This window comes from Dasypus novemcinctus, chromosome 14 (assembly GCF_030445035.2).
Source record: "Dasypus novemcinctus isolate mDasNov1 chromosome 14, mDasNov1.1.hap2, whole genome shotgun sequence".
In the NCBI taxonomy this organism is placed as follows: Eukaryota; Metazoa; Chordata; class Mammalia; order Cingulata; family Dasypodidae; genus Dasypus; species Dasypus novemcinctus.
This window is the reverse complement of record NC_080686.1, coordinates 17,642,758-17,669,914: the sequence shown is the minus strand read 5'-3', so window position 1 is coordinate 17,669,914 and position 27,157 is coordinate 17,642,758. Positions and strand designations below refer to the sequence as shown.

Sequence of the window (27,157 nt, the reverse complement as noted above, 5' to 3'; positions counted from 1 at the left end):
GAATGGACACAGAGAGCAGACAATGGTGGGATGGGGAGGGAGAAAGAAAGAAATCTTTTTTTAAAAAAAAGAATACATAAGTGAAAATTTTGTGGCCAATGTAGAAGATGTCATTTTTAAAATATTTCCATTTTTGTGACTGAAGGAAAAGATTACATTTAATTGTGTCTAGGGTCTTCTATCCAGAGGAAAGCAAACTGTATCAGCAGAACTCTGTTTAGTGTGCAATTTTTAAACTGCTGAATGGAGTCAGTGAGAAATAATACCATACTCTAAATTACAGGACCACTAAAAAAAAGAAAAAGAAGACAAAGGAGGAAAGAAAAGGAAAAATATAAAAAGAAGAAAGTCATGGAGTTATGTCAAAATCAAAATGAATATGGTGATGTCTATTTAGCTAATGGCTAATAATTTATGTGTCCACATGGAAATCGAACCTTTAAACATTGGAAAGGCCCAAGAGAAATGTTCCTGATATATTACTTGCTCTAGTCCAGCCAACCTAGTCTTGGCTCACTCTGTTTTTACCTCCTACTCCATCCTCCAGACATGTTTCTACACAGACCCCCATGCCAGAAATAACCACCCACCAACCATCTGCCAAGCTGCCTTCCTGCCCTCATTCATCTGACAAATTATCTTATATCCTACCCCATCAGGAAATTTATCCCAATTTTGGGGCAGGATCATAAGAGTCAGCCTCATGAGTACAAGAAGAATTTTTATAGTTCATATAAAATATCTTAATTTTTAACTCCTTCAGTCTTCCCAATAGCATTATAAGGTCATCATTTAACCCATTTACATGGGAATTAAAGCTTAGAAATGTTAAGTGATTAATTCATGTTTCCTGAGATAGTAAAGGGCAGAGTTAGAACTCAAATATAGGTCTTCTACTTCCTGCCGACATAAAGTGTTTTAAACAGGCAAAAATGTATTATGCATTCTATTCTAAGCAACATAAGGGAGATTCAAATGCTTATACAAGTGCCCTATGAGCTCATAATAAATATTAAACCTATTCATCTACAAAATTAATTTACTTCATATAACAGTAAACCAGAAGCAGGAAACCACTTGCTAGGAGTGAATGCCTTAGACACTAACTTTTTTCAGGCAACAGAGTACTATTTAGTATTTCAATTTGCAAAAATGCAATGAAAAACTCAGCTAAATCTCTGGGCAGTTTATAACTAAATAATAACCATATAAGATACAAGTGATGCCTTTATGATGCCCTCAGGGTAAAAATGATCACAGGGGAAATTCAGCAATGAATACTCCTTGAGAAAGCAGCAAATATAAAACTTCAGCAAAGTAATTTTCATTAAATTTTCATGCTGTCAACAATATTCGCGAGTGTCTATCTGTGTCCAGCAATCACAAAGATTCAAGTTAACAACTAAATGAGGTCCAGTCTCTGTTATTTAGGAATCTTCTGAGCCTGCTCCTTCCAAACTATCTGCTATTACAGACGTTGTTCTGATTTATGCCTTGCTAGTTTGCCTGAGGTCTCATTTCCTCTACCCTAACTCTCAGTGACATTCCATGTGTGTCTCCAGGGCTGACCCTGCAGTCTATGGAGGGTAGCTACCTAAATTACCACAAAGCCAGACACCATTTTGCAAGCTCTTTTTCAAAACTGGAATCCTCCTCTAATCTATTCTGCCTCACAATCATATTCCATTCCAAAAGCTACAATTGGGTCAAGATTGCTCTACATTGCCACATAGCACATGAACCAGTTAGACAAAAGGAAAATGTTAAGTAGTAAGAAAGTTAATGTCTCAACAACCACTTAGCGGATGGCGCTTATATTTCAAGGATTCAGACACATGACAATATGTAAGCTCAAAGCCAAATTTATATTGGGCCATATCTCATTTCTTTCCAGCCAAAATCCTATAAATCAGAGCCACAAATGGAGGATTTCATGGAGGAATATAAATTTGAATTTAAAAAACATCAAAACATGATAAAAGTAAGAAGGATAGAAGAGGACTTCTGGAATGAGTGAGGACCTCCTTCAATCCACTTCTCCATCAAAGGAATGAAAAAAACTGGCAAAAAGATCAAAGTCAAAGTTTTTAGAACTCTGGAAATTAACCAAATACTCACAACAATCTGAGGAATGTTCATTCAACAAAAACTGTGAACCTTGGTAAGATGAGAAGTCTGTGCATTGTAACTTGATCTGCTCCCGTCCTGCTCTCCCCAGCTCCACAGTGGACTTGAAAATCAGTAGCCTCACAACAACAATAGCTGTGCAAACCAACAAAGAGGAGATATATACCTAGACACATTATAGTCAAACCATTGATAGCCAAAAGCAAAGTGAATTTTGAAAGCAGCAAGAGAAAAACAACAAATCACATATAAGAACTCTTACAGTAAATTCTCATCGGAAATCATGGAGACCAGGAAGTAGTGCAATGACATAATTAAGACGATGAAAGAAAAAAGGTGTCGACCAAGAATTCTTTATTCAAATAAAGACACTTGAGGAACAAATGCTGAAATTGTTAGCAGACCTACCTTATGAGAAATCCTAAAGGGAATCCTTCATGCTGAACTGAAAAGACTAGATGATAGCTCAAATCCACACCATCAAGAAACTGAATGAACAACTCACAAAATGGAGTAAAGATTTACAAATAATGGGTCTGAAAAGGGACTATATCTAGAATATATAAAGAACTATTAAACTCACTAATAAAATGATAGTCAAATTAAAAACGAAGAAGGGGGTTGAATAGACACTTCTCCAATGAAGAAATACAAATAAGCAGGAACCTCAGGAAAAGATGTTCTATACCATGAATCTTTGGGGAAATGCTCATCAAGGGCACAATAAGGTACAATGTAACAACCACTAGGATGGTCATAGTAAAAAGACTGACAATAACAAATGATGAGGAGGATGTGAAGAAATTGTTACCTTCATACATTGCAAGTGGGAATGTAAAATAGTGCAGCCACTTTGGAAAATAGGGGTTAAGAAGTTACTGCTAATGAGTACAGGCTTTCTTTTGGAGGTGTATGTACTCACGTACATTGTAGTGTTGTACAAACTAAAATTAGATTGTAGCGATAGCAGCACAACTCTGTGAATAAACTATGTACTGTTAAATTGTACAGTTTAAACAAGTGTATTGTATGATACATGAATTATATCTCATTAAAGCCTTTTTAACAGAAAACCCTTTTAACAAAAAGATAAGAAGGGAAGATCGTTTCCATAGATACATAGTCACACACCACGACTTGCAAAGGGAATTGGCAAATTTTAATGAAAAGATATTAAACACCGTGAATGGCAGAAATAGATGCCATAATTTAATGACGGTTATAAGTTACTGTGGTACATTGAACTATGAGTTACAATTTAGAAATACTTTAAATCTTAATTTTCCTTTCTGTGGGTTTGAACCCGTTGTACATAGGACCTCCTCAAGATGTTGTTTTAGATAAGGTGTGGCTGAACTGAATGACGGTGGCTCTTAATCTGGATTACTACAGTCATTTTTAAGAGGAAGAAATGCAGAGAAAGCCATGGGTAGGAGCAGAAAGCTGGAAGTCAACAGAACCCGGAAAAGAAAGGAGAAGGCATCATCACCACATGAGGCAAGGCAGGGATACAAACCAAAGACAGCTAGCACCAAAATGTTACAGACTTTGAGGAACAAGCATCACCTTGCTGACACCTCAGTACTGGACTTCTCCCAGCCTAAAAACTGTGGCCTTATGAATTCTTGTTCAGAAAAGTAAAGAACAGCCAGAAAAGTAAAGACAGTTACAAAATGCTTACTATATCCTGTGAGGCAGTGCAACATTTTAAAAAGCAATTTATCAAAATGGATCAAGTGTAATCCCATGTCCCAGAATTTAATCATAAAGATAGAAGATAACTGGTTAAAAACAAAGAAAGGTAGGATTATAAAAATATTCATTGCAGCATTATTTATAATAGTAAAAACCTAGATGTCATTTAAATGACCAACAATAGCAAAGTGTTTCATTTAGTTGTGGTATACCACTCAATATTTAATCAGTACAGATTATAACTAGGAAGATTGTATAGATCACTGCAAAAATGGTAATGTTCTTAGTAAGAAGGGAGAGCTACAAATTTACTTATGTGCTACAATAATAATAGGAAATATTTATTGAGAATTGCAGGCATAGCACTAAGTTCTTTACATGGATTAATTCATTTAATCTTTACAGTAACTCTTTGAAGTAAGGATTATAGAGTAAAGTGAGACACAGAGGTTACATAACTTAACCAGGTCACCATGCTAGTAAGTGACAAAGTCAGCATTTGAAACTTGTCTATCTGATTCTTCAGACCACGTAGCCATTATGTTGCACCCTCTTTCCATCATAGCATAATACCTCATCATATGTATTAGGGTCTTTATGTAAAAAGCCATAGCCTTTTATGTAAAAATCCAAAATCCATGCCTGCATATGGACAAAGACTAGGGCAGCATATTCAACAATGGAAACAGTTGACTTGATGGTACAAGTAGGAGTCAATTTGTTTCCTCTTGTTTTTAAAGTTTCTGATGTTAGTATACTTTTTGCCTTTATACAAATAAAAAGTCGGAAAGAAACAAAAATCTTCTATTCAAGTTATTATCCCCCAAACTACTGCATTTTTTAAAATATATTTTTATTACAGAGGTTGAGAACTTGCAAAACAAACATACACATGTGTAGGATTCCCATCCAACCACCCCTTCGCCAACATACCACCCCTGTTATTACTTCTGTTTCCTGACTCCCTTCAGATTAAAGATTTCATGCATACCAAGAAAATTTAATGCAAATTAATACAAAAACAAAAGTCTTTCTCTTTTCCATCTTATTGTATATCATAATATATCTCAACAGGCCATATCAATTTTACCTTGAATATATCTGCACTGTTGGTACTAAATAGCTGGTGTTTTCCGGATCCCAAAATAATAGGACCTGAACATCTTGTTTCTCCATAAACATAAAGGAATACTGTGGCTGAGGTGCCAGCATTTTCAAAATTCCCAGTAACAACAGTCACTTTCCAGGCTCCTTCTGCAAAGAAATAAGGAAACCACTATGTAATTACAGAGGAAACCCATAAATACTAGGAAAATGAGGAATTCTCCATAATCTAGTCATGAAATGAATATATATATTTTTTTAATTTTTTTATTTTTTATTGACTTTGTAATAATATTACATTAAAAATATATATGTGAGGTCCCATTCAACCCCACCCCCCCACCCCCCCTCTCCCCCCCCCCAACAACACTCGTTCCCATCATCATGACACATCCATTGGATTTGGTAAGTACATCTTTGGGCACCTCTGCACCTCATATACATTGGTTCACATCATGGCCCATACTCTCCTCTATTCCATCATGTAGGCCCTGTGAGGATTTACAATGTCCGGTGATTACCTCTGAAGCACCATCCAGGGCAGCTCCATGTCCCGAAGACGCCTCCACCTCTCATCTCTTCCTGCCTTTCCCCATACCCTTTGTCCATTATGTCCACTTTTCCCAATCCAATGCCACCTCTTCTATGTGGACACTGGATTGGTTGTGTCCATTGCACCTTTATGTCAAGAGGAGGCTCAGATTCCACCTGGATGCTGGATGCAATCCTCCCATTTTCAGTTGTAATCACTCTAGGCTCCATGGTGTGGTGGTTGTCCTTCTTCACCTCCATCTTAGCTGAGTGTGGTAAGTCCAATAAATCAGATTGTAGGTGCTGGAGTCTGTTGAGGCTCAGGATCTGGCTATCACATTGTCAGTCCAGAGATTCAAATCCCCTAAATATATCTTAAACCCCAACATTAACTGCACCTCCAGCACATTAGCATGAAAGTCTTATGAAGGGAGATCCCATCTGAGTCCAGATTCATCACACATAAACACCATTTCCAAAGAGGGGCCATCTGCCCTGGTAGTTAACCCCATCGGCCATGACCATAACTCCCATGGGTCTCTTTAGCCCTCAAAGGAACCAATATCTGGGGGTTGTATCTGCTTTATCTGTCTCTCTGACTCTGCTCAGTTGTGCATGAGGGCAAACCTTCTGCCAGCCTCCAGACTCTTTTTTAGAAACTCGTAGCCATATAAACTCATTTCTCCTTTCCATTTCCCCCTTACTTTAGGTCAAACAGCATTTTAAAGTCATGGTATTTTATGTAGACATGGATATTCTGCTGATCCGCATTGAACCTTCCGTATAAGGTCATTTTCCAGTTGCATCATCAGTTGGTAGTTGATAGTGGTCCCTCGTTGCCAGGGAGGCTCATCCCCGGGTGTCATGTCCCACGCTGGGGGGAAGGCATTGCATTTACATGCTGAGTTTGGCATGAAATGAATATTGACCCAAATCAAGAAGTACTAAAATAACTGTACATCAACAGCCTTTTGGAAGCTAGAATGTGGAAAAGTTATGGAAATATTATAGCATTTTAATTACAAAGTAAATGGACTTTTCAGGATAGGCAGATATTTTGGGCACAATGGCCGAGTCGGAAGCATTTAGTACTGGGAGTTTGGCTGGAGAGTTTTTTTAGGCATCACTGTCAGATCTTTGGGTGGGAAAGGATGATAGATACACTGATAACCCTGATATCAAGGCAACATCAGCACAAAGGAATATCCTTGGCAAGCTGAGCTAGTAGCACAGTTTGGTGATCTGAGCAGAATAGTGGTAAGGATGAGAAGGAGCTATAAACAAAGAAGGAAAAGCTAAAAAATTATTTAACAAAAAACTGCTAGAGCTTCCTTAGGGATGGAATGAACCAACAAGGGAGGATTCAAAACATGTGCAAGATCAAAAGGGCATGGCCAAAGGAGTTGGGTTTCAGGGAGGGGAGATGAAGAAAGGATATATTTGAAATAGAAGTGGACAATGCTTCATGTTAGCAGAATAGGTCATTGAGCCTCCTGCCTAGGTGGTGCTGGAAACACAGAGAAACTGAAATAAGCTGAGCATGGCAGAAAATAAATAAATATATACATACATACATTTTTTTAAACAGATCTATGAATTGTTCTGTGATTGGTTTAATGGGAAAGATAAATGAAGGACAGATTGAGATAGTATTCATTTCATTATTTTGTGCACTTCTTTGAAAAGTTGCACCATCAACCCCACAACAGTCGAGCCCTTTCACACTGAGTTTGCAGCACATCACCAAGCATAACGAAAGATAAAGCCCTGCCTCCTAGAACTCAGTGGAGGGAGGTGCATTTCTACTCCTCAAGTTTATCCCTGGACTGCAGGGGCAATGTAAAGGTGTTTAATTGTTATTTTCAAAGGCTCTATAAGCACATACTGACTTTTGCATATTTTTCATATTTCCATCTACATTGACCATTCTGGACAGTTGATTACTCAATAATTCCTCCACTAAGGCCATCTTTCTTTTGAAAACATTAATGCTACTCTCCATCCCTCATACATCTGCAAACATTATGGGAAGATGCCCAATCTTTAATCAATTTAATAAAATTTTCTTCAGGTAAATTTTGCATAATGTTAAAGTTGATCAACAGAGATGGAATTTAAGCTTTGGTGCCAGAATGCAAAAGGTGGGAAGAACTAGAAGTTGTGCACTTTTGTCCTTTTTACCCTGTTGCAAGTTTGCTTGGAGGGACTTCAAATCACTTGGAAAAATAGGAAACATGCAAATTTCATGTAATAAGCCCACTGAGAATCCTATTACTATTTGAATTCTTCCAGAAAGCCTCACACCTGTGCTTTGATGCATAATTCAAGGAGTTAAAGAAGCTCTCTTCTTACTTAGGTCTCCTTTTCTATGTCAACCTTCTCTCCTTTCCCTGCCATCCAAGCCTGCCCTTAGATTTTCATATCACACTATCATGTGGAGAGGGATAGCAAAGAGTTTGCAAGCAGGTTAGAGCATCTTGCTGATTAAAATAGAGACAAATAGTGAAGAGTCACTGACTCATTCAACACTCCTGTGTCATCCCTTTGGAAATTAGCATGTCATCATGACATAAACCTTAACCAAAAAATAACGAATTAAACATCTTCTGCAATTATTTTTATTCATTTTCAAGTTTTGCTTTATACCACTGGGGCAAAGATCACTTTTTTAAAAATCAATATTGCTTATAGTATACTTTTAAAATCTGATCACTTAAGAATTTCTTACAATGTAAAACACAAAAGAGGAACATTTGTAGAAAATAACATAAGAAAACATTCTGAGCCTGTATTTAAATGAAAGAAACAAAGCCACTGCCCCATGAAATGGAATTTATTTCTAACAGAGCTAGAAATGTGTCTGTAGTTTTTGTGTTGCTTCTGCATCATGAGTACAACATTTCTTCTGTAATTTTTTATTATAAAACTTTCTCCATAAAAAAAAGTGAGAAAGAAATGAGTTCAGATCTTCTTTTTATACAAGTTTCTTTTTTTCCCCTTATACCTATTGTTATCTATTCAACCCCAAGGACTCACATAAGAAACACAATCATCTGTTACTCTCTTTAGAAAATCACTTCTATGAACTTAGAGCTTTCAAAGGAAGAAAGAAAATTCCATGTACGTGAAGTCTAAATACTTCTTATATTTACTAATGGTTTGAATGGTTAAAAAGAAAATGTTGTTGACTGTACAACAAGTTGTTGCTGACCGTCTACCTCAGACAGTCCCACTGCAGCCTTTTGTTGGTGCTCAGGCTAAAACTGGGGGAGCTGCTATAGCGGTGGCCTCCATTGAAAGAAATCCTGATAGAGAAAAAAGGAAAATTTTCCTGGGAACTACATCCTAGGAGGCTTATTTTATTTATTTATTTTTTGTATTAAAAGTTCTATAAAAATAGCCTATACCAATGTATAGATTTCACTTTCAACATCTGCTATTAAGGCCCTATTGTTGCTTTTTAAACATCTCAGAATAAATTTGGATTTCTTCTCAATAATAAAGAAAACTGATTGGTTGTGACAGGGACTTCCATTTTGACAATGAAAAGTATGTCCTTTGTCATTTGTCCTTCTCATGTAGCTAATTGTAGCCAGTGTATGTGCAGTTTAACTAGAAAACCCTGAACTTCAGTACATAATGCAAGGCCAATAATTGAAATTCAATGAATAGTTTGCTTACCAGCTGATTTACAGATTCCAAGTGTCTATGTCATGCACAGACATTAAGTGTCTCTATCATGCATAGCATTGTGGTAGATGTTCAAGAGACTCTCTAAGGGGGCAATGTCAGATAACACAAAGGGTTGGATTGCCAAATCAGACTTGACATGGTTTGCAGGTCTTACCTAATACCAACTACCCTAATGATTCACTATCAGACCCCAGGCCAGGCATTTTTGAGAGATTATAGACCAGGGCTGACAAAGGGTGGACCACAGGCCAAATCCAATCTGCCGCCTGATTTGTAATTAAAGTTTCATTGAAACACAGTCATACTGATTTGTTTATGCATTTTCTGTGGCTGCTCTCACACTATTACGGCAGAGTTGTGTAGTTACAATGATGACCAGATGACTCTTAAAGCAGAAAATACATATAATCCAATCGTTTGCCACCTCCTTCCCTAGAGCCTTACTGTATCTCTGAAGTGTCCCCTCTAGCCTGCATTAGGGCATGCTTTGGTTCAGTTTTTCTTTTAAGATTTATTTTATTTGTTTATTTCTTCCGGCCCCCTCCCAACTCCAGTTGTTTGCACTCACTGTCTGCTCTCTGCGTCTGTTTGTCTTCTTTTTAGGAGGCACCAGAAATCAAACATGAGGACTCTCATGTTGGAGGAAGGTGCCCAATTGCTTCATTCACCTCCTCTCCCTGCTTGTATCGCCTGTGTTTCCTTGTTATGTAATCTCATTGTGTCATTTCATTGAGTCATCTTGTTGCCTCAGCTCACTTCTCCAGCCTGTCATGTCAGCTTACTGTCTTGCTCGTCTTCTTTAGGAGCAATGGGAATTGAACTTGGAACCACCCATGTGATAGGTGAGTGTCCAACAGCTTGAGCCACACCCACTTCCCATGGTTCAGATTTAACATGCAGCATTTGCACAATGGATGTGGAGCTATGAAACCTATCATTCAACCAGCTTACATAACATTCTCTATTCATGTACCCCATAATCCGTAAATACCAAGTTTATTTATGATAGACAACATGTGCCAATGAGGTATATTCTCCTGAGGCAGACTGCATTTTCCAAAGACGGTGTCACCAATATTTCCCAAAGTACTCGTTCTTTTTGCACAATGACCACTTTATTATTTCCAGGAAACGTGGGGCCTATTTGCCTCTGCTTGAGCCTGGTTTGGCCTTAGGTAATACAATGCAGCAGAAATAATATTCTGGGATTCAGAGCTATTTACCTGGGTCTGTTAGGGCATTCTTTGGTACCCTCTCTCCTAGACTGCAGGAGCCATCTGATGACCCTGATGACATCTGATGATGCAGTAGGGGGGTCAAGTGGGTTAGGAACTCCGGGTGAGCTCCCGGCCTCTGCACCTGCCAGCAATGTGTGCACCATCTTGGAAGCCCAGCCCAACTGTGTCTTCAGGTGTCTGCAAATGCACACACTATCTGATTAAAATCTGACTCCAAGTGAAAACATCTGACTGAGCCAAGTCAAACCACTGAAAGTGTAAAAGATGATAATGAATTAATTTTAAGCCACTAGCTTTTGGAGGAGGGAGGGGGGAAGGGAAACTAAAGTAGAACAGCTGCTGAAAGCATTTCACAGATAAGGATTTGCCATCATCTTTCACTTATTAATACCATCAGTGTTTTTACCCAGGGATCTAATTATTATTAGCCTGTTTGCAAGGGGATTTGACTAATTCAACTCTTTCATGTGTTTCCAGGTAAAGGGAAAAATAGACTGTGGGCCTGCTGTTAACCTTTTCCATCCCAATGAATTCTTATTAATTGGAGATTTATTTTCATGAAGGCATGAGTGTGTTGTTTTGGTGAACAAAGTCCCAATAACTAGTGGATTTAAATGGCCCTTCCTTAGATCCTAACATTTTATCTTTGCCTTATTCTGTGCATTCTGTAGGAGTTACATGAATTTGAATTTATAGCTCAGAAAACTGACCCTGTTGTTGAATATAGAAACATCTGTGTCAACACAATTTCAGTTACTTGGCAATGAACCACCGTATACTCAAAGAAAAGCAGGGAGAGCGCATGTAAATTAAGAGCTCACCTTGCAATTGCTAGCTGGGTAGACTGAGGAAAAACTTCCCACAGAGCTGCCTGTCTTATGTTGCCATAATACAGAGTGAAAACTATGGGACAGCCATATTTTGCCTGATGACTCATGAGATAGCAAATGTGACTCGGGGATATTTCTCTGAACTTGGTGAGACACAAAAGAATGTGGTGAGCATGAGAAAACTGGGTGGACCACTGCAGGTTGCAGCCCCACATTCCTACAAAGGACTCCCAAACAGGGCAGACAAGACAGCCTCAGAAGGCTAATAAACAGTGTTGGGTACCAAAGCTTTGTTCCACTCTTAGCTGGTGGAGATGTTGTATGCTGTATGTGGGACAGATGGAGGAGCTACAGGTGCCCCAGGTGGGTGGGGACACAAAGCCCTAAAGCTGCCCATATCCACCTCTGTCAAAACCCCCATGAAAGCTCTCAGATTCCATATAGTGAATCCAGTAATTTCTTATGACCCTATTCTCTGTTTTCCTTGAGAGAGATTAGGACAAAAAAACTTTCTTCATCTCTCTACATTCCTGGCATTTTCAAATCCACTTTCCATTCTCTCATAGATTTTTTTAACAATCATAAACATCTTTTAACATAAAGATAGTGAAATCTCAAGGATAAGGAGATAAATATATGGCCTCTTCCATCATCCTTAAGGATGGGAGGAAATGTCCAAAGGCTGCAATGTGTGAGACATAACACTGGAAAAATACACATGAAACTTGTTTAACTGACACCATTTAGGACCAGACACAGCACCTAAATACAGAACTGCATCATATTTTTTAAAGGACTGTTGTAATTTTAACACATTCTTATTAAAGAAGTGTGATTAGTGCCTTAATTGTGAGTTCTGCAATCTCCAGTTGAAGGGACACTTAAAATGGATATCAGAGCATAGTTTCTCTAGTAACTTCACACTCATACATCAACAGTCTTAAAAGAAGATAATGTGAATTATTAACAACAAAAAGTAAATTTGTTCAAACTTCCACATCAGTTCATTCATACCTATCACAACCCTGGTTTGCTAATAGGCTTATGGTAGGAATAAACAGTTTTTTTAAATCCTTTTAATTTTCACAGGTCTTAAGTACCTTTGCTAGGAGGCCACATTGGAAGCCAGCTGATGAAGCAGCACCATTAAGTCTGCATCTCACAACTCATGGCATAATTTTTATCTTAATATTCTGAAAGGTTTACAAAAGTTTCATGGAAGAAGACCTTTCCTGAATGGCATCCCATTATAAGAACATACCATCTGTAAGGATTTAAACAAAACTATAGCTGAATTTGCTATTGATTGTGTCTTTCCTTAATGGACTGACAGAAATGCATCACCCAAATATTTAAATAATATATTGAGGTGCTCACTTTAGCTGCACATATACTGAAACTGGAATGATGCAGAGAAATTAGTATGGCCCCTGGGCAAGGATGACATACATAAAGCAGTCCATATTTTAGTGGGCCCTACTTTGGGGTTTGTTCTCCCCAGTGTGACAGAATTAGACTCTTGTGGTTTCCCTACACATGGCTCTTCTGTCCCTTCTATTTGAAGCTATCATTGGTGCTGGAGTTGGTGCAAGAGACTTGAATCTTTGGGCTGTCTATGTGCCAGCTGAGCCCCCAAGCCTCAACAGAGTTGCAACCCCTACTCTCCAGTTCATTGGACTCACCCAGGACAACTAACATGGAGGTGTGATGGACAACTACCATACCTAGGAACTGAGAGAATCTACCACTTCAAGCAAGAGAGTCCCATCCATCTGCCATATGGAACTGAAGCCCCCTCTCAATTAGAGGTGAAGTGGGCATCACAATCCCAGAATCCTCAGGTTTGGGGAATGAACTATGGACTAAAGTAGACTTACTGGTATTCTCTACTACAGACTTATTGTGATTCTAGCAATGGAAGAACTTATATCACTGAAGTGAAGGCAGTGGCCACTGGAGGTTCTGAGGTCAGGGAGAAGGACAAATAGGTGCAATACGGGGACATTTTTGGGAATTGTCCTGAATGACAGTGCAATGACAGATACAGATCTTTATATATCTTGCCATAACCTACAGAATTGTGTGGGAGAGAGTATAAACAGCAATGTTAAGTACAGGCAATGCTTAGTGGCAATGCTCCAAAACGTATTCTTCAGTTGCAGTGAATGTATCACACTAATGAAGGATGTTGTTAATGTAGGTAAATTTAGGTGGTGTGGGGAGCAGGGCATATGGAAATCTCCTATATTTTTTGAGTAACATTTATGTACTCTAAATGTCTCTTTAAAATTTTTTTTAAAATGTTAAAAACTTACAGAACCAAAGAAAGAAGTATACAAACTCACAATAGTAATTGGAAACTTTAATTCTCTCTTTCAGCAATTGATTGAACAAGTTGGGAAAAAAATCATCCTGACCAATGCCTATCAAATGACAACTCTGCCTATTAGTTTTTCTCTTTGAGGTACTTAATGCAACCCAATGTACTTAGAAGGAAGTGGAAAAATAAAAATATAATTAACTGAAAATAAAAAGATCGTGTTTTCACAATTCACTATGTGAGTTCTGTATTTTAGCATTGATTGTAAATCATTATAAGTACATTGCAGAGAATAAAGCATGTATATTACTTAGTTTTCAAAACTGAAAAAAAAAAGTTAAATCCTAACTCTTTGTATTGAAATTCTTTGATGTTTCCAATAAAATAGGTTGGAAAGAAAAAAATAATAATACGCTGAAGCATATAATAAATACTGTATCCATGCTATTACATTTGAGCACTGAGATGGTTGGACATGTCCACACACCCCGTCCTCTGCCCATAGAGGAAGCAATGGAGCCAGCACAGCTGGTCAGAAGAGTTCACAGGAATATTGGCTCCCAGAGCTGTTCTGCAGCACGCCTTATTAAACAAACACAGAAATTCTTATTTAAAAGACATATTCTTAAAGGGCAGGATGAACAACATTATGAATGTAATTCACACCACTGAATTATAAATTTGAATGCTAAAAGGGGAAATATGGGGATGTATATCAGTTACTAGAATAATTTTTTTAAACCAGCATAGTACTGTACAATATACACAATGAACCTTAATATATTTACTTATAGTCAGTAGTATAGTTATAATAATATTGTTTGGTCAACTTTAACAAAGGAACCACATGAATGAAATAATAGGGAAAACTGTGTGTGTGTGTATGGGGGTGTATATGGGAACTCTTTTTCTGCATGTTTTTTCTATAAACCTATAAGTTTTCTTATTAAAAAAATACAAAAAAGAGACTGGTTGAAATGATCTTTTTTTCACTTGACACAGATTCTGTTACCGGTGGGTGTAAGAATTAATGTCTTACCTATTTAAAAAGAATAGAAATTGTTATGCTCTTATGGCTAGAAATGCTTACAGAAACTTTTTGAGCCAACAAACAGAAACTACATGAATTAGAGTACTCTAGGGAAAATGATATATTTATATATATAAATGTAAATATACATGTATATGAAATGTAAATATTCATTTATATAATGTAAATATTATAGGTTTCATAACAATTATCTTACAACTCTCTGTGAGTGGACAAGTCCAAAATTCTGTAGGGCAGACTGCAAGCTGGGAGCTCTGATGAATGTTTTCAATGACATCCCCCGGAGAAGATGACTGACTAAAGTAGAGATGAAAATTCTCTTTTGACTACTGAAATCATCACTTTTCCTTCTAAGGCCTTCAGTTGATTGGACAAGACTTCTCTCATTGCTTGAGGCTTTCTCTTTAGCTGAATGTAGATGTAATCAGTCATAGTCCAGGAAATATCCTCACACTAACAGTCTGGCCAGGGCTTGCTTGACCAAATGACTGGACATCATAATCTGGTCAAGTTGACTCATGAGCTTAACTATCACACTGTATGAAAGAAAATAGTCCTACAATTGGCAAACCTGTTGTCTAATCATGCAACAAGCAAACAAACATGTGGCATGGGCCATTAAATATAATGCCACTGTGGCCCCAGCACTACAGCCCTGTGGTGTTTAAAGGGACAAAGATATTTTACACATGACAAAACCCATCTCTGGCATTTGAATGCTAATCACACTGTCACATGGATTTTAGAAATTTAGGCTTCTAGGATGTGATGTGGGCGGTGGACTTGGCCCAGTGGTTAGGACATACTTCTACCATATGGGAGGTCTGCGGTTCAAACCCTGGGCCTCCTTGACCCGTGTGGAGCTGGCCCGTGCGCAGTGCTGATGCGCGCAAGGAGTGCCGTGCCAGGCAGGGGTGTCCCCCACATAGGGGAGCCCCATGCTCAAGGAGTGCGCCCCGTAAGGAGAGCCGCCCAGCACGAAAGAAAGTGCAGCCTGCCCAGGAGTGGCGCCGCACACATGGAGAGCTGACACAACAAGATGACGCAACAAAAAGAAACACGGATTCCTGTGCCACTGACAACAGAAGCAGACAAAGAAGACGTAGGAAATAGACACAGAGAACAGACAACCAGAGTGGGGGTGGGGGAGAGAAATTGAAAAAAAAAAAAGATGTGATGGGGATCAAGTTTTCAGAGATTGTTTTAAATGTAATTTTAAAAAAGAATTTCCTAGTAATGAATACAATCGCCCTTGATACTGCATTTTTCCTAGTGAAATAAAACATGCTTTAACAAGATGAGATAATCTAAGTTTAACTCCCTAGCTCCATATTCAATATTCATATATTGTGCAGAGCCCCACAACTGCCTATTTTAAAAACATATAATCCCCAACAGTTTCATTCAAATATTTCTGATTTATACTGGGAAACAATGCATAATAGGAACTTTAATTATTCATGTTTTGAAAAAGGGAAATATTTCCTGCAAAGCAGTTACTTATCAAAATTCTAAGTTGCGAATAACCTTGCCACATAGATATTGAGTCATTTCACAGAGTAGCTGTCAGAGGTATAGAAATTGAGCCTTTCATCCCAAGTCCATTCCAAATAGAGTACATACAGTAGTCCTGTAGATAATTTGATAGAAACAAGGAAAGGTCAAACCTAGGAGAAAGAGGGATGTCATCCTACATTCAGATTTACAAAAGTGTATCTGCTGTACATCGTATTTACCATCCTCACCACCAAAGATAAAGAATCAGGAAGGCCCTTCAAACACGGAAACAAAGGAATGTTTGTTTCATAAAAAAACTATCAACTAAACCAGGAAACAAATGATAGCACACTTGGGCAGGAGTCTCAAAGCTTCACAATAAAGCAGCCAAAGATTTGAGATGAGAAATTTGGGAAGGTACACACAAATGGGTTTGTTGGGGAAAAGGAGGAAGGAAATCCCAGTTCTTCTCTGTGAGGCTACAAAAGGCATCCTGCATATCTTCAGGAAGTTGTGCATAGTCTAACTTGATCTTTGCTGTGATCTCTCACTGGATCCTTACATTTCATGGAGGAAAGTTGTAAAGGATTTCCCCATGTGCTTATGGATAGCAGACCATGTAATTTTTAAAATTAATATATACCTATTTTTTATGAGAGAAGTTTCGAGCTTACAAAACAATCATGCATGATGTGCAGAATTCCCATTATCACCCCTCCACACTCCACGCAGTGCTTTCAACAGCTCTTCGTACCATATTATAAAACACAGTCATTTTGGATAGCATTTCTCCTTGCAGAAAGGGCAGAATCTGTCATAAAGAAGATATCCATTTTGTGCTAGGAAGTCAACTTTGATAAGTTTTGCTACCTCCATAGTGATTTTATCTGTTTCTTCTCAAGAAGCCTTTCTCACAAGCTGAACGGTTTCTGCAAGGCCTCCTTCTTCCTGCTCAATCTCTTTAGCTCTGGCCTTCAGAGGATCAAACGCTGAGAAGTGTTTGCCATAGTACCCATCTGCGGCATGAGGGCATTTCTTGTGGCTGCTTAGCCAGTTGACCGAGGGGAAGTGCTTATGTTGTGCTAGTTTCTTATCTAAGCCCCCGAACACTTAAATATTTCCAAGAGGAGCAGATGTAACTGGTTCAGAAAAAATCACTATCAGGCATAGAAACTGCTGATATTCGCTTCTCTTTGAGGATTTCCAAGACATTCTGCTCTGCCTGCTCATTCACAAAAAGAGGCCAGGTGAACACCAAGACATGCAGGCAACCCACTATCTGCAGGCATTTCAGCTAAGTGATCAGAGTGTACAGGTTTCAGCCCATTTGGAGGTAGAGTCAGCCATTATACTGGCATGATTGCCCATATCATGGAAATATTCTGACAGCATAAATAGAGGCTACAGCAGGCATGTTGGAGGTCCTGGCTACCAAAGCTGTTCTCTTCATAACTGACTCGAACTTACCATCAGCTTCCATCGTGAGCTCTGGGGAGTCCTGAAGAACTTCAGACACCTTATTTCCTCTTTAACTGCATCTTACAATGACGACGACATCACTGTTGGAATACTTGGATAGAGAATGCAATATCACTGTCTTTCCACAGTCGAAAGCCCTGGGAAAGGGCATCAAGAACTCTCTGGCCATTCAACAAAGGTGATTGGTTAGCTGCTACCCAGTGACAAGTCAAATTTGACATACAGACCACACTGGGACAATGTTAAATTTCTCTTTTACACCTTCAAATTCAAGTTCCAAGACAACATCAGAGGTGTCAGAGTCCCCAAGTGGGGCAATGTAAGTTACTGTTCCTCTATTTCATGGTGGCAACATGACTTTGTGTCTGATGAGCAAGTTCTGATTGACAATTCCATACGTATCTCCACTAATGATATGACTACCAATCCTTGGGTTTTTGCAAGGTGTAAAACCCCATTTGACATCTCTACTCAAAGTTGACACATTAACTCCTCTGGGGATGTAGGTGCTTTAGGTCTGGCTGTGATATCTAACAAAGGTCTTTTTTTAATTATTATTATCTTTTTTTAAAGATACATAAATCACACAAAATGTTACATTAAAAAATATAAGAGGTTCTCATATACCCCACTCCTCACACCCCCCACTCCTCCCACATCAACAACTTCTTTCATTAGTGTGGTATATTCATTGCTTTGATGAATACATTTTGGAGCACTACTACACAACATGGATTATAGTTCACATTGTAGTTTACAGTCTCTCCCAGTGCATTCGGTGGGTTATGGCAGGATATACAATGTCATGAATCTGTCCCAGCAATATCATTCAGGACAACTCCAAGTCCCAAAAATGCCCCCCATCACACCTCTTTTTCCCTCTCCCTGCCTTCTCTATATCAATGATATAATTCCTTCCATTGCTAGAGTCACAATAATTCTATAGTAAAATACCAGTAAATCCACTCTAATCCATATTTTATTCCTCCATCCTGAGCACCCTGGGATGGTGATGCCTACTCCACCTCAAAATTGAGAGGGGGCTTAGATCTCACATGGCTGATGGATGGGAGTCTCCAGCTTGCAGTTATAGATTCTCTTGGTTCCCTGGTGTGGTGGTTGACCATCCTCACCTCCTTGTTAGCTGACCTTTGTAAGTCCAACGAACTCTGCTGAGGCTCAGGGCCCAGCTGGCACATGGACAGTTCAGAGATTCAAATCTCTGGTGCATACACCAACCCCAGCACCAACCACAGGTTTTGTAAAAGTGGCAGAAGATGCATGCGTAGAGAAGTCACATCTGAGTCCAACTCTGTCACACACAGGAGCACAAATTCCAATGTAGGGCTCATTGGCAAGGCACTGAATCCCAGAGCCATCTGCCATAACTATAGGACCTGGGTGTCTCCATAGTCCTCAGGAACACCACTGGCTGGGGTTGTATTTACTTTGGCTGTCTCTGAGATCCTGCTGAGACGTGCATAAGTGTGACCCCTCTGATGACCTCCCAACTCATTTTGAAGTCTTTAACCATATAAACTCATTTGTCTTTACTATTTCCCCCTTTTATTCAAGGTCTTTTTCTAGTTGCATCACCAGCCAGTGGTTGGTAATAATCCCTCAGCGCCATGGAGGCTCATCCCCGAGAATCATGTCACACTCTGTGGAGAAGGTGATGCATTTATATGCTGAATTTGGCTTAGAGAGTGGCCACATTTGAGCAACATAGAGGCTCTCAGGAGGTAACTCTCAGGCACCTGCAGCTCTAGGCCAGTTGAAGTTTCAAGCACACAGGCTCATAAGCATAGTCATCAGTATCAAGAACCCATCGTTGGACCATCATTCTTCACTGAACTTTGCCCTTGCATTTGGAAGATTGTTACGGTTCTAATGGGGAATGTAACAGAACTCCCCAGGATGGGAACTTGGCACTTCCTCAGTTGTTGTGTGAAACTCTACCCACTATGTCAACACCCAATGAACATCCGAACATATCTATATTCCCTATATATGCATACCCTGGAGAACTCCCTCCCATCCATGCATCCCCCATCAATGACACCATACACCAATGCTCCTCCCCTGCCATAGTTAAACTCCTTTGTGATCCAAAACTTCTTCAAAAATGAAGCCTAATATATTGCAAGAATCAATTATTAGGAAAATGAAATAGTAATGATAGGTTTAAACATTAGAAATACAGTACATAATAATTTAGAAAAACTAAAATAAATTGGAGTATTAAAAATGAAAAATATCATAAAATTTTTTTGATGTTTTGCCTTTCATCACTGTAATAGGTGTTGCCCTGTATATATAGTGGAAAGGCAATCTCTTCCATTTCTTCTTCAATGTCTTACATCTTTTTTTAAATTATGTCTTCAAAAATGTTTTACATCATAGTAAAGTCACATGTAGAATGTAGGGGACTCCCATATACCCAACTTCCTCCCCCTTTTCCCCTTCTCCAGCAATGATTTTTTTACATGTGGATGTTACATTTGCTACAACTGATGTACAAATATTGAAATATAGCTACTAATCTTGGTTACATTATGGTTTACATTATGGTTTGTATTTTATGCTGTATGCTTTTATAAATTTTTGATGAAATTTAACATGTATCCATCATTGCATCATAATGCAGAACACTTCCATTCTCCCCCCCCCCCTCAGTGACCTACTCATTCCATCTATTCTTTTCATCTCTCCCCCTCCCCTCAGGGCCCATAGTGACAACCAAGCTTCACTGCTTGAAGGACAAGATTCATAGATACTTACAACAATGCTGGGGGCTTGACACACTAGTCTGTACTCCTCCATTGGGAGCCACCTATGCTCTTAAGAGACACCCTCTCCTCTGTTTGAGAATATTGGGCCTCCCCAGGATGGGAGAACACCACCTTCCTTCTCATTGTATGGGTCTCCACCCACTGAAAAGCACACTATGACAAAATGAGCACTCACACACTCCCTAGAAGCCTGCTCCAGGTGCACCCTGTGCCAGATGCCCCCCATCAAACACATTAAACCAGCCACTCTTCCTTATATTTTCTAAGGAGATTTCTCAACATTATAATTTCAACCACTTTCCTGAAAATTTCTGGTGTTCAATTGCAACCCCCCCCAAACCTCCCCCCAATTCTTTGGACCATCTGACCCATCCTCCCAACCTTAGCCCCCCTTAAGCCTGCAGAGCCCAACCCAATAGTATCCCTAGGTCCCCATCTTATCCCTCCACAACACTACTTACCTCCAATTTATCACAGATTTCGCCTGTGTGGGCATCGGCTCACAACCTTCTTCTCAGCCCCTCCCCCCATTTCCTGTATGCCTATCTTCCAGTCTCTAGCTCTCTGATTTGCTTCATTCATATCAGAGAGGTCATGTATTATTTGTCCTTCAATGCCTGGCTTGCTTCACTCAACATTTGGTCCTCAAGATTCACCCATGATATCCCAGTGTGTTAGTACTGTATTCCTTCTAACAGCTGAGTAATATTCCATTGTATGTATATACCACACTTCCACAAAGGTCTTTGAATACCTTCAAAAACAGCTCCCAAAATGTCAGGACCAAGCTCAACCCAGAGGGGTTTCCCAGCATGGAGGACAGGTTCTCCAATAGACACACTAGAAGTTTCTTCATACGCTGGATAGCCATGTCACCCTCCCATCTCTCCAACTAATTCTCTGTGGCCCACTCTCACCTGTGCGTACATGGCTGCACTTGCCTTACAACAGACTGTAACCACAGGTCCTGAGATGCCCCATGTACATAACCAAATGTGCTTTCTTTATAGTCATCAAGTATTTGCGGTGGTTTGGAGAAATCCATCATGTTCATTTACTTCTGGGGTGCAGGTTGCAGAGATCAGTATGGACCCAGATGCTCAGACCTTGGTGATATTTTAACATTCTGTAAAGACTGGCATATCTGCCAGATGTTTAATCTAGCTCTGTTCATGATGCTGGCACCCACTACCCATGATGTCTTGAAGCTGCTTGGACCCCTCCGCAGACACTTTCTCACACAGAGAACTCCCCTTGCATCATACTTTCAGCTGTTCTCAATGTCACTCTCCTGCCTCCAGGACTTTGCTTGAAATATCTCTGCCAGAAAGTTCTCTCCTCCACCTCTCTTTCTTACTTCTTCCATCTTGTGAACACCTTGTTTCCAGGCTCTGTTCAAAGGCCACCTCCCCTAGGAAGCATTTCCAGAGGGTCCTCTACATAACCAGAACTAACCACTCTGAGTTTCTTGCCTCAACAGGACCCTCAACTTTTAGACATGTTAATAAGTGCCCTATCTCTGCTTCCTCCTTACCCCCTTCTGCCCATCCAGATTGTAATACCCTTAAGGGCAGCTTTTGATCTTAAATGCCTGTCTCCCCAGTGCCTTCTCCAATACCTGGCAGAGAGAAGCCTTTCAGAAACAATTTTATAAAATGTTTGGGGATCTGCTAAAGATTGTTTCCAAAGCAAAGCCTGCATTTGTGAGGAAGGAGATTCAAGGTATTATTAGAATATTTCAGCACACTGTATAACTATTTCTCAATTAGCAAAGAACAAATCTTTCTGATGATATATTATTAGTGTCATTTTTCATACAAAGAACAAGGACATTGTTATTTGTCTCATAATTGGTCTTATTATTAGCACAAAGAGAATGAAAACAATTTTGACCTAGTATCACCCTAGTGTTGAAGGACATGTAAATATATTTCCATGAGATTTGGTAAAAGTACTGTAAATAATACAATGTATTACTTATTCTAATTTTTGATAATTTTATCTCCAAACAACTCTATGCATATAAATTCATGAGCCCTTCAAAATACAACCTCATAAGGGAATTATGAGGTTTTTTTAAAATTTTTAAGTACTTTACAAATATTTCTACACTTCCAAGAGAAAAATATCATTAATCCTATTATACACATAAAGCAATAGAGAAATGATGTGCTGGTTGTCATAGGAAGCAGGATAAATTTGACACAGAATTAGATACAGTTATGCTTCCTAGAATTAAATGGTTTCAAACAATGCTCAATTTTCTCCACTTAAAGTCTGGAAAACAACCATAAAACACTATCAGAACTGCATCTATTACATATTATATTTTATCTTGATAATGGTATAGAGTGATTCTCATCATTTCTATGATTCAGGTTGTTGTTTACTGTTGTGTGATGTGGAAAAGGACACCCCAGGTGTAGGTGAGAAGAGAAGACTAGGAACTGGTGATGAGAGGTGCTGAGGGGGGATGAATGCACATGCTGAACCCAGACACTTGGTGGTGAGCCTGTAGTCAAAAGTCTATCATGTGGGAAAAATCAAGTTTAAAAACTATTTATCGAGCACATAAAAATATGCCAGACTCAGTTCAAGATGCTTTATAGATAATATTTTATCCAATTTTCACAACAACCCTAGAAGATGGATTTCATTATTGTCCCCATTTTATAGGCAAGACATTGAGACACAAAGAGTACAGTGATACCCTCTAACCAAACAGTGGGTTGGCAGCAGAGTTGGGAGACCTGTACATTTAACCAGCATGCTAAGAAGATCCCCCACATGCATGTTGGAGTTTGTTAGATATCACTGAACAGGCAATGACTGTATTGTCATGCAACTACTGAGGTATCCCTGACTCTTTGTACAGTACATTCAACTCCACTTCAGATCCTGATCTGTGGCAGGGAGGACAGCATGAAGGCTAAACATCAAGTTCCTTCTGGTGCACTAGGTCCCTGTAACCCTTCCTCAGCTTGGATTTCAGCTTCTCAGCAGATTTCTGCCTAGTCCTTATCCTTAATTCCCCTTGAATTAATTATTGATACCTACTGCTCAACCTCCCCATCACCCATCTTACCTTAGTTTACATAGAACCTTGGACTCACTTTCCCTTGAATATGTTCTAACAATTCCCAAGGCCTTTGTGCCCCAGCTTCCTAAACAATCAAGAAGGTCCAAACTTACCTTTAGAGTCACATCATTACATGCCAGATGTTAGGACAGCAAACCATGATTCTCAATATTTTCAGAATCCAAGCTCTCGGGTTCCCATCCTGGGGAGCTCTGCCACATTCCCCAATGGAAGAGCAACAATCCTCCAAGTGCAGGGGCAATGACCAGTGAAGAAGGGTGGTCCATTCATGGGCCCTTGATACTGACAACTAGGCTTATTAGCCTTTTGCTCTTGAAATTTCAACTTGGCCTAGTGTTGCAGGGTGCCTAAATGTTACCTCCTGAGAGCCTCCATGTGACCACTTTCTAAGCCAAACTCAGCATATAAATGTATTACCTTCCCTCCAGCATGGGACATGACTCCTGGGGATGAGCCTCCCTGGCACTGAGGGATTACTACCAAGCGCCAGCTGGTGATGCAACTAGAAAAAGACCTTGAATAAAAGGGGGAAATTGTAAAGACAAATGAGTTTATATGGCAAAGAGACTTCAAAATGAGTTGGGAGTTTGTCAGAGGAGTGGCACTTATGCATGTCTCAACAAGATCTCATAGACAGCCAAAGCAGATACTACCCCAGGTAATAGTGTCCCTGAGGTCTATGGAGGTACCCAGGTCCTACAGTCATGGAAGATGGCTCCAGAGTTTGGCACCTTGCCAGTGGGCCTTACTTTGGAATTTGTTCTCCTGAGCATGACAGAGTTGGACTCAGATGTCACTTCTTTACACATGACTTCTGTCCCTTTTATTGAACCTGTGATTGGCACTGGTGTTAGTGGGTGTATGTCCAGAATGCTTGACCTCTGGACAGTCCATTTGCCAGCTGAGCCCTGAGCCTCAGTGGAGTTGCAGAACCTACTCTCCAGTTCATTGGACTCACACATGACAGCTAGTAAAGAGGTGAGGATGGGCCATCATCACACTGAGGAACTGAGAGAGTCTACAACTGCAAGCAGGAGAGTCCATCTGTCAGCCATGTGGGATTGAAGCCCTCCCCTCAATTAAGAAATGGGATGGACATCACCATCCCAGAGTCCTCAGGATTGGGAAATAAAATATGGACTAGAGTTGACTTACTGGTATTCTACTATAAAATTATTGTGACTCTAGCAATGGAAGAAATTGTATAATTGATGTGGAGACAGTAGCCACTGGAGTTGCTGAAGGCAGGGAAAGGGAAAAAGAGGTGTAATGTGGGGATATTTTGGGGACTTGGAGGTGTCATGAATGATATTTTGGGACAGATGCAAGACATTTATATATCCTACAACAACCTACCAAATGGACAGGGAGAGAGTGTAAAATACAATGTAAACTATAATACATGCTGTGTAGCAGTGCTCCAAAATGTATTCATCAATTGCAATGAATGTACCACACTAATGAAAGAAGTTGGTGATGTGGGAGGAGTGGGGGGTGTGAGGAATGGGACATATGGGAATCCCCTATATTTTTTTAATGTAACGTTTTATGTGATCTATGTATCTTTTAAAAATAAATAAAAAATATATTTTTAAAAAAAGAATCCAAGCCTTGACCTATCCATGGAGGTCTACATGAACCACCCACCACCAGCTCTACTGCTACAGTTATCTGTTGCTGAATCACAAACCATTTTGAAATATAATGGTTTAAAATGACAATCATTTGTTTTGCCAGTGAATCTGCAGTTGGGGTTGGGCTTGGTGGGGAAGGATCATTCCGGCTCTGCACACATCAGCTGGGGCTGCTCAACTGAGGAGGCGATGCTTCCAAGCTGGCTCTCTTGTTTGACTGGCAAGTTGGTGCTGGTTGCTGGCTGGAAGCTCAGCCAAGGGCCTTGGCACCTCTCCACGTGGACCTCTCCATGTGGTCCAGGCTTCCTCACAACATGGTGGCCGAGTTCCAAGGAAAAATATCCCTGGAGAGAGAGCCAGGCAGAAGCTGCATTGCCTTTCATGAGCTCACAGTATTCAGCAGAAGTTTCTGCTGGATAATGTTAGTGGGCAGTCTCCAAGGTCCGCCCTGGTTCCAAGGGATATACCTTTTGATGGGGATTCTGGAAAGCACATGAGATAGGAAATATTGCAATTGCAGTCGTTTATTAACACATATAATCTGCCACATCAACCTTCCTAGACTGGCCCATCCTAACACTCCTTAGCTCTCTTCCAATAAAACCACTGTTCCCTAGATGAGGGGTTCTCAGCTGGGTGTAGTTTTTTCCCCAGGGTACATTTGGCAATGCCCAGAGACACTTTTGGTGGTTGCAAGTGGGATGAGGATGCTATCAGCTTCTAATAAACAGAGCCCATGGATGACGCTAATCGAGACACCGAACAGTCCTTCACATCCCAACAAAGAATTATGGGGTCCAAAATGCCAAGAGTATCAAGGTTGAGAAACCTTGTGTCAGATTAAATAAGAGCCACCCTGAAGGGGTAACTCTATGCTGCCCCAAACCATACTATCCTCTCTGCAAATCATCTAAAAATACCAATTAGTAGAAGAGTAAGCTCTTTCATTAACCCAGGTTTGGGTTATATATGCTGGCATGGATGAGGCCATTCTGGGAGATGATTCCGCTGACAACTGCATCTCATTGTCACACATTACCCACGCTTATCAGAAACCCTGACCCGTAGGGCCAGGCTAGGACCCCTGCTCCCACAGTGTGTCCTCCCACCCAGGAAATGAATCTGACTACACAGGCAGAAGGTTCAGACCCAGTAGGTAGGCAATCGCCCTGTTATTATCCACACCGCTAAAGAAAATTGTGCCATAAAATGATCAGGGCAGGGGGCAATCCAAAGCCATCTGCATCTGATTTGGAATGCATGCTGATGTTATAGAATATTTTATGTTCTTAATTATGTTTAGCTGAGACTAAGATTAAATTTAATTTTCTTTCCCTGAGCCGACATTATTTGGGTAGTGAGTCCAGCTGAGCACGTATGGGAAAATAGAGTGGAGAGGGGAGAGAAAATATTTTAATAATCTTGGCCACAGATAATCCACCAAGTTGCTAATAATTATACTATGGAGAGATGGCATTGTCTGTAAATAAATGGGTAAGTGCTCCCAAAATTTGAAAGTCCCTCAAGTCAGAAATTCTTGAAAATAGGAAACTGAGGCTTTTAAAGTATAACAGTTTTGTATGATGATTTCTGAGCTGAATTCCAATACCAGTTTTGTATACCAACTGTTTGACCTAGGACAAATTTCTGATAATACTGAGTCTTAGTTTCCTGGGATATTTTTTAAACCTTCTCACTATAGTACAATTAGATTTTGGATAAATTACAAAAAAAAAAAAAATCCCAAAAATTTAGTACATTATTTCTTCCCAAGAAAAGAAGAAAAAAACCCAAATAATAGTAATGATGATGATGGATGATGATGGTGATGATGATGATGATTAACAGATATTGAGTGGTGAAGGCTGGGGTTGTGCTTGTGGTTAAGTGCAATGCAAGGGGAGACCAGTCCCCTGGCCAGGCAAGGGTGGGGAGCTGAGCCAGAGACTTTCGAATTAAGCCCAAAGGGGCTACACCGTTCGTGAAAGGTTGGGCGATAAATAAATCCAGCACAGGGAGGAGCCCAGAAACCCTGTTTGTCTCCAGAAAAGTTCTGGGTGAGACAA

General features: G+C 39.7%; 1 protein-coding gene and 2 pseudogenes across 1 annotated transcript in view; 1 reads left to right on the top strand and 2 right to left on the bottom strand.

Moving 5' to 3' along the window:
- Nucleotides 1–27,157, bottom strand: part of RP1 (RP1 axonemal microtubule associated) — a 391,698-nt gene that overhangs the window by 100,005 nt on the left and 264,536 nt on the right. Inside the window, exon 25 of the mRNA XM_058275538.2 lies at nucleotides 4,913–5,076. Coding sequence (XP_058131521.1) covers nucleotides 4,913–5,076 — 164 coding nt within the window. The remainder of the gene's footprint in view (nucleotides 1–4,912; nucleotides 5,077–27,157) is intronic.
- LOC111760990 (U6 spliceosomal RNA) lies at nucleotides 12,588–12,687 on the top strand (annotated as a pseudogene).
- Nucleotides 16,739–20,853, bottom strand: LOC101411355 (V-type proton ATPase catalytic subunit A pseudogene; annotated as a pseudogene).